The 13,830-nt window shown below is 39.2% G+C and overlaps 1 protein-coding gene across 3 annotated transcripts in view; it reads right to left on the bottom strand.

Annotated features, from left to right (window-relative positions):
• Nucleotides 1–13,830, bottom strand: part of fras1 (Fraser extracellular matrix complex subunit 1) — a 446,760-nt gene that overhangs the window by 186,853 nt on the left and 246,077 nt on the right. For all 3 annotated transcript variants that reach the window (XM_059646148.1, XM_059646150.1, XM_059646159.1), the window contains exons 24-26: nt 10,160–10,300; nt 8,202–8,342; nt 2,928–3,068 (exon numbers count right to left, since the gene is read on the bottom strand). In XM_059646148.1, the coding sequence (XP_059502131.1) occupies nt 2,928–3,068; nt 8,202–8,342; nt 10,160–10,300 (423 nt within the window). The remainder of the gene's footprint in view (nt 1–2,927; nt 3,069–8,201; nt 8,343–10,159; nt 10,301–13,830) is intronic.

Below are 13,830 nucleotides of genomic sequence, written 5' to 3'. Positions count from 1 at the left end.
TACATTCCAAGAATATTTCATTAATGGTTTTAAGAATACAGGTATTTAGTTGTTATTTCTTACTGCATAAGACATAGACCTTAAACATATAATAAATTCCCTCTCTTGAAAGTGTTGAATTGAAGAGGTTCCCATCATTAGCTATGGTACATGTCAGGCCGCCTTGTGATCATGTGCTGTACTCCGCATTGCTCCATCTGCATAGCACTCTTTGCGCAGACAGCTAACCCACTCTATACTGCAACTGCCCTCTGCTCCCACCATGGGGCTCACAACTCTGCCTCCAGCTGCTGCTCAGAAGCCTGTCTTAATATTGTATTAATATGGCATTTATTTTCTATTTGCTCCAGCCACCCTTAGGTCAATCCAAATAACATCATCAATCAGAACCTCATTAGCTGAAGTTTCATGTTGAAGCTTAGTAGAAGCTGGAATACAATTGAGACAGCTCTAACTTAGCTTATCAAAGCAAAGATATACTTCCCATGCAGGAAGGACAACAAAGATTTCATGAAACTAGTTCCTGGGATAGAGGGATTGTCCTCTGAGGAAAGATTAAACAGACATGGCCTATATTCTCCTCAGTTTGAAAAATGAGAGGGGGTTCATTCCTACATAGAAACAATTCTTGCAGTAATTAATACAACGGATGGAGAAACGATGGTCCCTTGGCTTTTTGTTCTGGGGAGGGGGATTGGGACAAGAGGGCACAGTCTCAGAATAAGAAGCAGGCCATTTAAGATTCAGATTGCGAGGAATTCCTGCAATCAGAGAGTGATGAATCTTTGGAATTCTCTGTCCCAGAGGGTAGCGGAGGCTCAGTTGTTGAGTATGTTCAAGATTGGAAGTGATAGTTTTCCACATGCTAAACATAGCGATGAACGTGAGGATTATCCAAAAATAAAATGGTGTGGGTGTAGCTCAGCCATGATCTCACTCAATGGAGGAGTAGGCTGAAAGGATGAATGGCCTACTCCACTTCTATTTCTTATGTTCATATCTTTGTTTTTCTAACAATCAGAGTCCCATTAAATAAAGGAAGACTTTTATTCCCATCAGCTGAACTGCATTGGAAGCCAGGTCTCAGGATGAAAGGCCATTAGATGTGCGTCTTCCAAAATTTAAAATGTATTTTTTATTACTTTACTGAAAGCAAAGTTAAATATTTTGAAGCATTCCACGCACGTGATAATAATGATGAATCTAAGGCATTCGTAAATCAGAAGGGCTTGCAATGGGAGCTTTAGCAGTTGCATCATTGACCAAAATTAGCTCCGAGATGGCAATTCCCCACAAATTTATACATGCTACAATGCTTAAACTGATTGTCTTTCACCTTGTACGAGATCATCTCATCCCACTTGCCACTCGGACCACCTCGGAGAAGAAAGTTGTTAGCTCATGCTTCACTTCAGAAACTGGAGCACAAAGGTCTATTCTGACAAATTGAGTCCCAGCTTCTTTCCCAGATGAATGTTCAAAGTTCCATGGCATTATATTAGAAAACTGCAAGGGAATCCTCCTCAGTATCCTTTTATGCCTCACCAAATATTGTTAAAAACTGAACATCTGCTTTTTATCACAGTGTTCTTGCCATGCAGCACTTGCCTTCTGTGTTTCCTACCGTACAACGGTGAGTACACGTCATTAGATGCAATGTACTTTAGGAGAGCCTGAAATTGTGATACATAAATGGCACAATAATGCAGGTCTGTTTTTGGTCCCACTTTCTACTCTGAGATCATTTTGTAAGTAACTTTGGGCATGGATTTCATAATGGAATCAACAGACAAAACTAACACAAATGACATCGGGACATAAGGCATCTAAACTTGGTTTTGTGACTTAGAAGGAAAATTGCTGGCTGCAGCTGCTCTTCAATTACGACCCATTTGCTTACAGTTATTTGCAAAGCAGGCCATTGTTTATAAAATGCAGTCTTGTATTCAACTGTACAGACACTGATTGCATCTGAAACCTAGTTATTCCTCTACCTGATGTCTGAGGCAAAAGATGCAATCACTACCTGGATTCCAATCTAAAGCTTGCACGTTTCTCTTCTATTTTGTCTACCGCATTTGCAATCAGTTCTGCAGCTCCAGATCTTCCTTGGACTCAATGAAATGAATGACAAATGTTTACCTTGTCAAGTTAACTATGCCATGGCTATGTCATCTTTTTAGCGTAAAGACAATTAAGAGGCTTTGCAAACTAGGTAAGAATTACAAGGTCAATTTCCCCAAGATCAGTCTTCAGAAAGCTGCTCCACATCCAGTGTGTAAGCAGCCTGGAATCTAAGCACATAGGCACCCTTTCCTTTTTTCAGAGGAAGATCATTTTTGATGCGATGCTGGTACTGTGCAGAGCCTCCACGTGCTCTTGAAAATTATCAAAAATTGCATTTTAATAAATATAACAAACGAATCTTTGCTGGTTCACTCCTTCTGAAGTTTTTATTTGGGCAGCTTGATATTTCTGTATACATAACGGGCACAAATTCATTTCACAGCTGTACATTGCTGTACATTGCGGGACTTCTGTTTGATCAGAACTTCAGCTGTCAACCTCCTCTCTAACATCCCACTCAACTGGGATGTTCTACTATGTCTGATCAATGAATTTGTACAGTTGGAGTTAGAACCAAATTCCAAGCAAGTCTGAGGCTACAAAAGTGAGTTCCATGCGGCATCATACAATGCTACTTTTATTGGAACTGCCTTTCTAGAGTTGCTGCACTGTATTTTCTACCTACTCATTACCACAAAAGTTCTGTACACACCCCAAAACTGCAAAGTACCTATGTGAATTGCTTAAATTAACCTGGCAGATCATGAGGCTATCTTACTTACATAGAGTTATGCAGCAGCACAGAGATCATTGTTGGATTTCCCACACCATTACCGAGTCAGCTATTATTTGTTTCTCACCTTCACAAGTTCTCTTGTACACATTTCCATAGTAACCTGGACCACAATTGGGAACGCAGAGTTCATTCTTCAGGAAGTTGTTGCCATCACATAAAATGCACTGCGAGGTGTTGACACACTCTAAACACCCAGTAGAACAGGCTACAAAGGTGAGGAAAAAAATCATTTGAGACATGAAACTGTTGAAATTGAGGAGACCTGCAGTGATAAATGAACAGCAGTGTCAAGAAGTTCAAAACATGCAAGGCCAAGTAAATTGGGTGTGTCAGGTATGAAACAGTGGGGACATCTGAGGCAAACATTAAATGAACCTTTTAAATTATTCATCAATTAATTGGGAAGATCAAATGGTTGAATATCCCACAACGGAGAAAATAACGTACTATGCTATATCAAAAAAAATCCTCTACATTCAATGAACCAAGTTCACGTCCACTCATGGATTTAGTCATGAACGGTAGGTGTCAACTGATCTACTGTTTACTTTGCATTAATAAGATGACTCCTTTCATCTACAAAATAGTTACCAGACAATAAATGTCTCTTCGGGGTTCTACTTATTTAAAAAAGTTTAATGAACCCCTGGAAGCATCTGAGTTATACAATGGAGATAACTATTCCTTAAATTCAGCATTCTGAAAGTATGTTTGGAGATTGGAACCAGAAGAGTAAATAAAAGCACTCATGCAAAAATAATTTGATAAGGTGCCACATGAGGTCGTAATACAAAATTAAGTCCCATGGGGTGATGAATAGATTAGCATAGTTTGGATATGGGTTAAGGAGTAGAAGAGCAGAAAATAATGAGTGAGTGGGTAAGTGCATGATCATGTGTGGTATTATGAAAGCATCTAGTCTGGTAGGCAAAATAGAAAAACCCAGCATTTTTGAAATGATGACACAGTAGGAAATGTTGACATTCAGAAGAATTGGATTGTCCTTGTTTACAAATCACATGAAGGTAATATGCTGGTAGTTTAAACAAGAAAGGCAAAATTATATGTTAACTTGCAAACAAGAGGATCGAAGAACGAGGGAAATTAAGTTTTACTACAGTTATTTATGGTCTAAGTGGAGCCACATACAGTTTTAATTTCCGTAACTACGATTGGATATACATGACTGTATATGACATCTCTGCCTGATTCATGAGAAAGGGAGATTTTTTGATGAAGAGATACAGAGTAGATTAGATCGTCATCATTTAGAAAATAGAAAAATGAGAGGTGAACAAAATGAAATTGCTTGTTAAGGTGCTTAACAAGGTAGATGCAGAAATGATGCTTTCCCGATCTGTGGAATCTGGAACTAAGAGTCATATTTTCAAAATAAGAGCTCAACCATATAGGACTGAGGTGAGGAGAATTTCCTTCACTCAAAGACTGTGAATCTTTGGAGTTCTGTATTTCAGAGAACATTGGATGCTGAGCCATTATGTATAAAAAGACACAGATTGAGAGATTTTGGATATTGTGGACAAACGGTTTATTATGTCTTTTTTCTAAGAATTGCGATTGTGTGCGTACAAAAAGGAGAAATGCCATGTATACGTGGGACAATACAGACATAAGCATGCAGTCTTAGTCAGGCTCACAATTACCATCAATTGTATATCATTATGTTCAACAAAACTTGTTGATGGCTTTCCTCCTGAGTGCAGGCTTGATGTTTTTACATGATAGTGGTTGCAGTGGCTGGACCAATGGAGACCTGAAGCAGCTGGAAACAAAAAAACTACTACAGAGGTTCCTGGTCTGGAAGGTACGAAATGTCGCAACAGTCAAGGAGTAGGAAAAAAAAAGAATTTTCCAGGAATGGTCCACAGCAGGCTAAGGAAGAAATAACAATTTGAAAGAGAAGAAAAGAATAACAATAGACAGCAAGTCTGTAAACTCAGTTGGGCCCATGGTGAGTGGCCAGGGTAGGCGCAGGGTGCAGCAAGGCACTGGGACTATTTAGATAGACTAGGTTAAGTGCAGGAAAACTACTCCAAGGTAGCAGGCTCTGGAGACAGTTTACAGAGCTTGGGGTGAGAAAGGGGGAAAATATAAAACGCCAGAGCAGGGAGAGCAATGAGCCAGAGAGTCATTTAGCTGAAAACCATATGGCATATATGTATAGGTAGAGTACCGATATACATAGAGATGGGAAATGAAAGCATACACACAAAGTCTGCCAGAAGGATATGCAGGAAACCACAAGGCAAGGTCCCTGCCCTTGCAGGACCCTATCTGCAGGAACACTGCCCAACCAGTGGTACAGAGGGTGACAAATTCCAGAGAATGGCCATTTCAGTCCAGAATTAGTGACACAAGAAGATAAAGACAGGCATCAATCTGTAACTGCCCAAGAATTTGAGGATGCCTTGGAAACGTCATGATTCCTATCCTGTGGGGAATATAACAGAGCCAGTGGATGATTTCTGATCCCAGATGTAACAAACTCACTATCAGATTTTAGATCTGATTACCTTAACTCAACTTCAACTATGAAGGTATCATGATTGATGGTAAAAAAGAATCCTAGTTTAAGTGGATTGGTCAGCTGTGGTCCATTCTATCAGATCCCATGTTGTGGTTGAAGTGGAGATTTCTTTAACTGTCTTCTATTTAACTGTAAGCATACTACATTCATTTCTCTCAGAGGAAAGGGCAGAGCAGAGGGTGAAGAAAAAGGCACCAGGAAACAAGGTGATGAGCTGCAAGAGGGAAGTCAAAAACTGAATTTTGACTTTCAGGGTAGAGTGGCAGATAACAAAGCTTTTATCAATGATATACTGGAAGATGATAATGACAAAGGTTTGGATGGTGAAACAGGAAGGATGTTTTTGAGCTGCAACATAAACTTACAACAAAAATTAAAAAAAACAAGATGAATATTCAGAGAAAAGTTTCAAACAATTCAACAAGCAATTGCTCAACCACTGCAAATAGCCACTGAAAAACTCTCCAGGGAATAGAATAGACAAGTCCAAATTAGATCAAACCAATATTGAATCGAATTATTAATTATTAATTTGTATAAATGTCAGCTGAAGTCTACAATCATCAGCAAGCCTTGGAAGCCTATAGGGTACCTTTTAGAAACCCAAACCACAGAGCTTCTATAGCTAAACTATACCTTAGCAAAGTTTAAGGTTGAGCATCACGTTAAGTTTGAACATAATTTTATTCAAGAGTCAAATAAGCCCAACACCAAAAATAAACTGCTAAACAACTCGTCCCACTATCAATAGTGATACAGGGATATCAAGTCTTGCAGAGTGGAAAACAATAATTTCTTACAGAAATCAATGTTTGCAACAGCTAGATAAGATCACAAAAGAAAAAGCCTACTGTCAAGTGATCTCCAACAGAGGTAACCAAATGGCAGAGCTCCAGAAACACAGCAAAGAAACAAATGTGAATGAACATGACTGTTTCAAGAACATAGAGAAGGTGTTACCAGTTTGTTGGAAGGTGTAAGTAGGGAAAATCAGCAACTATCAACTGAAATAAAAATGTCTTTGAGAAGATTTCCAGAATCATGCACAGGATAGCCACAGTTCTTACAAACTGATTCAACAAAGTGATACCTTGATGGAGGAAAAAGTAAGTCTTTTACTGAAACATTCAGAATATGAAGATCATTGTGAATCATTAGCTGAGAAAAACATTCTGCCACCATCAATGAGTGATTATCCGAAATTTGAAAAACAAACACTAGGGAGAAAGAATAGAAATCTTTGTTCAAGCTTTGTAGAATACCAAACAGGAAATTTGAGAGACAAGGTCAATTTCAGAATGGTTATGATTTTTTGAAGAAGGAATTCCAACACAAATTAAAGGGGAATACAAAAATTCATCTCCCACCATCTCACTATACCAAACTTTCAGATAAAATTAAAAGTGGACGTGATATTTTTGAATAGAAGGCTGCAGCCACCATTCCTTTTTTAACAGGGTCTAAGAGTCTTCTTATTTCACAACGATACAGAACTAGTCTCTTGTGAGTTTTAACAAGAGGCTGCTCTTGTCTCATGGTAGCGAGACTCCAGTAGAGGAGAGGCCTTCTGGTGAAGCTTGTGCCCCAGTCTCCCTACTGCTTCAGAACCGGATGGATCCAGAGACGGTATTGTCCACTCTTGGGTAACCTCAAGTTCATGAACAGAAAAGTAATATCATTGCCTTTACATTACGATCATCATCAGAGGACAGAATTGCAATCTGCCGAGGTATTTTTTCCCTCTTCCAAAGGAGCATCACTTGAAGTACATTCATCCAACCCATCCTGAAAAAGGGTTGAGAATGTAGTTGGAGGCAGAAACCTTGAATGGAAGAAACTTTGAGATGGTTGTGGAAGGTGTGGATGTGAGATTAAAGAGCTAAAAATCGTTAACTTAAAAGGGAAATTGGGGTATATACAGAATAAAATATAAGCTATATCTTTACTTAGCTACAGGACATGTGTAGAATGATGTCAGGACAAGATAGAACTGGTGCCTGAGAACGTAGTCTCTTACATCTTGTGTACAGGATATCATAAGTGTCTCAGTGATTAGCCTGCTGCCTCACAGTGCCAGGGACCCTAGGTTTGATTCCAACCTCAGGTGACTGTCTGTGTGGAGTTTACACATTCTCCCCGTGTATACGTGGGTTCCCTCTGGGTGCTCTGGTTTCCTCCCACAGTCCAAACCTGTGCAGGTTAGGTGGACTGACCATGCTAAATTTCCCAAAGTATCCAGGGATGTGCAAATTAGGTTGATTAGCCAGGGAAAAACACAGGATTACAGTTATAGGGTAGGAGGCTGAGGCTGGCGCTGGGTCTGGGTGGGATGCTTTTGAAGGGCTGGTGTGACTCAATGGGCCAAGTGAATTGTTTCTACACTGTAGGGTTCAATGACTGTTATGTGAAATGGAACTTGTTAATGTTGACCCTCCTGTGTAGAGTGTAGACCTGATCTTATTAAAGATGCTATTTGATTTGATTTATTATGGTCACATACTGAAATGCAGTGAAAGTATTGTTTCCATGCTATCCAGGCAAATCATACATTACATAGGTGCACCATAGTAACAGAACAGAATGCAGAATATAGTGTTCCAGCTGCTGAGCCAAACTGAGCCAACTGTAATATCTATTGGACCCATACAGCTTATACACAGGTAACAGAATTACAAATGGAGATACCCCAATAGCTGAATAACGATTTCATATATATCACTCCAAGCCATTAGACTTTATGCATAAAGAAGTATTTCTTATTTTCTTCGTGTAAAAATCATTAAATCTTACCTATGCATTTTTGTTGACTGTGATTGGAGTAATATCTTTTCCCACAGTCCCAAACACACTGTGTTTCTAACAGTAGGTAAGGTTTCTCACACTGGCTACATTCACTGGGTCTGCTACATTTCACACAGCGTTCATGACATCCTACAGAATGTATAAGTAAAACAATGCTTATTTAAGTTAAAATGCATATGGTTTCATTTTCCTAAGTACAAAGATTTTATGAAATGTCTTCATAAATGTTAATGACAAATGGAATAGTGAAGCCTTTTGAAAGGTGAGCAAAAGACAAAATTTTGACAGTAGGGAATAGGGATTGTATGAGGAATGCTCAACCACTATAATACTGGCATTACAAAGATAACAAAGGGATGTTGCAGTCACCACAAGGCAGGATGTAGCAGGCAAGAAGAAATATTGGGTACTTGTGATAAAGTTATGTCAAGAGTCATGAATGATGTTAGTTTACATTTACACTGGAAAAATCAGTTTAGCAATAGGTGGCTACTATTGGGTTGCCATATTTAAAGGAGGAAATGCATTGGAGGCAGTTCAGAGAGGGTTTACTGGATTGATACCTGTTATAAGTGGATTGTCTGATGAGAAAAGCTTAGTCAGACAGGGCTTGTTTTCACTGCAGTTTCGAAAAATGTTCTGATTGAGGTGTACAAAATTCTGAACAGTCTTGACAAGGTGGTCATGAAAAAGGTGTTTACTCTTGTGAGTAAGTTCAGAATTCAGGGACATTGTAAATATTAGGGTCCCCAATTCAGAGCTGAGGAGCATTTTTCTCTTTTGAGAGGTTCTGGAGCTCTCTGCCTCAGAAGGCATTATTATTGAGTATTTTTAAGGAGGAGGTAGATTGATTCTTGTCAGGCAAGGGAATCACCAACAGATGATCTTATGGAATGCTGGAGCAGACTTGAGGAGCTGAATGGCATCCTCCTCCCTAATACTGGTAATCCTACTAATAATGCGTGTTTTGTTAACGCAAATTGGCTATAACACAATTGGATGAATAGTGGACGCTTTTGGATAAGAGAAACCTTCTGTTGTAAGGGTATAGTGATTTTCTATAGCAGTTTCTCTATAATGTGATTTTCTATAGCACAAAGTCACACAAGAATGCAACTATCGCATTAAAGAGAAACTACCTATATATGTTCTACGAGAAAAATAATTATATGGATGGGTTGGGGGGGGGATATTTTAACCAAATAATGTGATGATTTGGGTTGAGTGGAAATTTAAGACATTAAATATACAAATCCTTTCCCCAATCAGCCAATTTCTGATTTTCATAGAGTTAGAATCACAGTGATAACAAGGTGTAGAGCTGGATGAACACAGCAAGCCAAGCAGCATCATAGTAGCAGGAGAGCTGATGTTTCGGGCCTAGACCCTCCTGCTCCTATGATGCTGCTTGGCCTGCTGTGTTCATCCAGCTCTACACGTTGTTATCTTAGATTCTCCAGCACCTGCAGTTCCTACCATGTCTGGAACCACAGTGAGGTGTCTCCAACCTAGTACAATGAGACAAGTCGGCAGTTTAGATTTGATAACTAGGCTATGAGCTTCATTTTGATTCCCCAATTGAATTTTAGCACTGCCTTCTTCCCAGCCTTGGAAAATCTCAGGAGGAGGTTTCCTATCCACACTGTTAAATACCGAAGGTTAAGTTTTGGTTCGACACTGACTCTAGCTCAATACTTTTATAATTAGACTCACACTCTAATGATTATTTGTTCCCATCTACATGCCCAGTCAAATTGTCACCAAATAATCCTTCAATTAACATATAATGAATCCTCCATTCCCTAATTCCATTTGGCCTCAGGCATCGATGCCAGTCCCTACTGGACAATAATACTTATTACCAACATCCTGCAAATGAATTCCAGGAGAAGGAATACTATTTTCTACTAGCACGCAACACAGTGTAGAAACGATAATGAACTCACGGATGCATTCTTCTCCTGCTTTGTAGAATCCTGCTGCACACTGTTCTACACAGGAGCCCTCTTGCAATACATAACCATCCATACACAGCAAGCAGTCGGTTTTGAGGGGCCCCTTACAAGCATTGCAGCTCCAGTCACACTCTATCAAAAAAGGAGAGTTGTTAATTTATTTAAAGACAGCAGATTCACATAAAGTATTTAATGGAAGAAAAGTAGGAATAAAATGTTCAAATTTCACTGAAGGATCATAAGCTTACCACAAGGGAGGGTGCCAACCATGATGAGAACACTACTGATCACAGAGGGAAGATATGTTTACTGCCTGCTGGCTAACCTGCTCACGTGACTCATCTTTGACACAGAAACATCTCACAAGCAAGTCAATGTAAACAACAAAGCACAATTAGAAAAAAAATACTTCTAATGATGCTGTTGGCACAAAGTGTAACATTTCCAGAGTCCAATAGTTCAACACTGAAGCACCTTTCATACTAAAGTTTTTAAAATATAAGTGGACTATATAATTATCAGAGTTAGATCCACAGCCAGCATATCTTGTACAAATCTATTTACTATTCTGCTTGTATAAACACCCAGACTGACTACTCAAGGTATCATGTAAAGGTCTGTAGTGCTTGTATGTACTTCAGATGTGAAGGCCATGAAATACAGCTACTCTGGCAATTAAGATAAACAACAGTACGTACTAACTTGAACTCAGCTCTGAAACAGGTCATCATATATTCACCCAAATACTTCAGCAGATAAATACACGGTCATGTGATAGTCAGCCATACGGGCTATGTAAGTTCCAAGTTTAGTTGTTGTCTGTAGAATCAAAATGAGAAGGTACTAGAGGCTTGTTAACCGTCTGTAACTCATATAGAAATAATAGCGGTAGAAATCGTTCAACCAAAAAACACAAAACAAATTTCCACAAGGTTTCTCCTGTTTGTGCATGGAACAGGGGAGGTATGGAAATCTTGTAAACATGGTGCAAATGCTATTCACACCATTTTTCAGCATTTTCATGGTCTTCCACAGTTATAAGTCCAATAGGAGAAGCCGTGGAGAAATTCATTGTTACTCTGCATAATGTCAGAATGCTTCCAAATTTAAAATGACAATATTAAACAGACCTTAATAAGTCATGATTCTGGCAGGACCCTTTGGACACCAGGAGAGAGGGTTTTCAATATCAGCAACCAAGCAGATTTGAAATTCAAATGCCCAAGAGGATCAATTTTAATGCTAGTTTGATAAAAGGCATGTAAGATTTAAAATGAGTCATGCAATTAATTTTAAATGACACAAGCTTAAATTGAGCAATTGTTAAGGTGATCGAATAAGTGAAGAGGATTCCTGAAGCAAAGCTAAAAACTAGGACTTGCTTTACAAAGGATCATGAGTCAAACTGCTTTGGGTGCACAGTCTAAGATGAATAAATTGGTGTGGTTGAAAATCACAGCCTAGCATACAGTGGGAATTTGATAATCCACAAACAAATGTCTGGGGACAATCTATGCTGTAATCCAGGTCAGTTCACCTTGATGCAGTATTATGATTCAGTAATTTCCACTATGAGTTTTGTTTTAAGTAACTAACAAATGTGTACAGCATCAGATCTGTAAAGATGTAGACAAATAAAAGGAGATGATCGATAACAAAGACACTGGAGGTAAATAAAAAGCATCTGAATGATAAATAATGAACGAATACTACAGTATGTTCATCTGAAATATCAATATGACAAATAGCAAATTACTATCACTCTACTACTGTGTAAATTAGTGTGGCAATAATATTTTAGATACACAAGGATAAATTCTGATGTGAACGTTTTCATTGACAGCATTACATTTATTGATAGAGACAATACATAGACAAATTTAATTTATCAATCAACCAAACAACTTAATCTTCTGGTTACTGTACCACACCTTGTCCCAATGAGGCAAGCAGCATGCAAGTTATGTGTTATCTGTTTGTTGACATTGCTGTAACACGAAGTGCAGTTCAAATTGTGTCATTGACTGGCTTGCATGCCCAAGAAGAGACAATCAATGAGTGGAGCTCACAAGGCACAAAGGAAAACTACTCTTTTTTTTATAAAAGGCAACCTATCTGTCTTACTGGGAAGCTGAACTCAGCCACTGGAACATTCTCAGCAGGATGACCTTTATGGATGGAAGATGATGTGAAATGGAGTAGCAAATCAGGGACTTGGCTCCCAGTTTCTCTGATGTAAGGCAGGAAGTGGAATGTAGGAACAATGGATGACATTTCCACAAGGGGCTAGAGGGCCCTCAAGGTACACACAGTGAAGGGAATTGTAGCATACAGTCACAAATGGTAGTTCACAGTGTTTGACCCAAGAACTTATATGAAGTATCATAGAATAATCAACAATCTCATATCTGTAGGCAATGTGAGTGAATGAACACTCAAATGGCATCTTCTATCCATTGAATCACTCATTAATTCTCTTCAACGAATCTCATCTTCATCAATCACTCATCAGCTTAACATTCAGATACTGCCTTTCAAATTCACTTAACTGTGTTGCCACCTCGGACTCACTACTAGCAGGTCCTGTATCCCTTCAGCTACTCTGTTATTTTGGACACGTAGCCCAAACAACATAATCACCCTCACTGTCATTCTTCTTTCGCCCTTGCAGGAGAAGCTCACCATAATAGTAGCAGGCAGCAAAGAAGTGGCAGTGGGCAGGCATGCCTGTATTTCTTCAGCGCTTTACAGGAGACAGCTATCTACATTATATAGTTGATACTGACAGAGATTATTATATCATCTTCTGACCTTCATCAGAGGGTCAGAAGTCAGGATGCTTGTTGATGAGTATACAATGTCTTTCGCTGCTTCCAAGATACTGAAGCCACCTGCATTCGTGTGCAGTGATCCTTGATGCCTCTTGCCCTCTCCCTCTTCTTCCCTTTACACAGGGAACCCCTCTCAGTTGCCTGTTTTGACCTTTCAGTCACGCTACAGCCTGAGACAAATTTTCAAGATGGCGGCAGTGCGGTAGGCAGTATTCAAGCTCATCAGAGCTCATACGCTCCAGGCCAGCGGCATTGTTTTCTCTATTATGTGCCATCTTTTCTCTCTGTTACTTTCCTTTCTCTTTCAGCTTTGAGGCCAGAGAGATGTCAGGTGGGGTGGTAGCTGCAGAGTTGGCAGTCTGCATTGGGAATTCTGGCTCAGTCTACCTAGCAACAAATGAAAAGTGCCTCATCTCAAATTCCTTTTGTGAATCCTTTAAAGAACTCCAGTGAAGGGTTCCTCCTGTTCCTAATCAGATTCAGTTTTTCAAGATATATCAGAAACAGAACTTCTACAGTCCACTTGACAACTTGATTTGACTTATTTTTGGTTTATTTATTATCATAAGTATTGCGTTACAAAATACAATGAAAATGTAGTATAGTGTCTCTATTCTCTGCTGCCATCTTAAGACAGAGAAAATAATCAAAGCACAAAAAATGAGGACAGAAAAATAAAGCAATGAAGTTCAATTTTACAGCTCTTCTTGTTAAGTGCTGAGTCACAGGTCTGGAGCAACCAGCCATGAGTCCCCTCGCCATGCCGCCAGAACAAGAGTCGCCAATCTTCGGCGCCATCTCACTTCTACCGAAGTTGCTGCCACCATGAGT

The sequence above is a fragment of the Stegostoma tigrinum genome, chromosome 1, assembly GCF_030684315.1.
Source record: "Stegostoma tigrinum isolate sSteTig4 chromosome 1, sSteTig4.hap1, whole genome shotgun sequence".
NCBI lineage: Eukaryota > Metazoa > Chordata > Chondrichthyes > Orectolobiformes > Stegostomatidae > Stegostoma > Stegostoma tigrinum.
The sequence above is the reverse complement of the archived record's forward strand: the minus strand, read 5'-3'. Positions and strand labels throughout refer to the sequence as shown.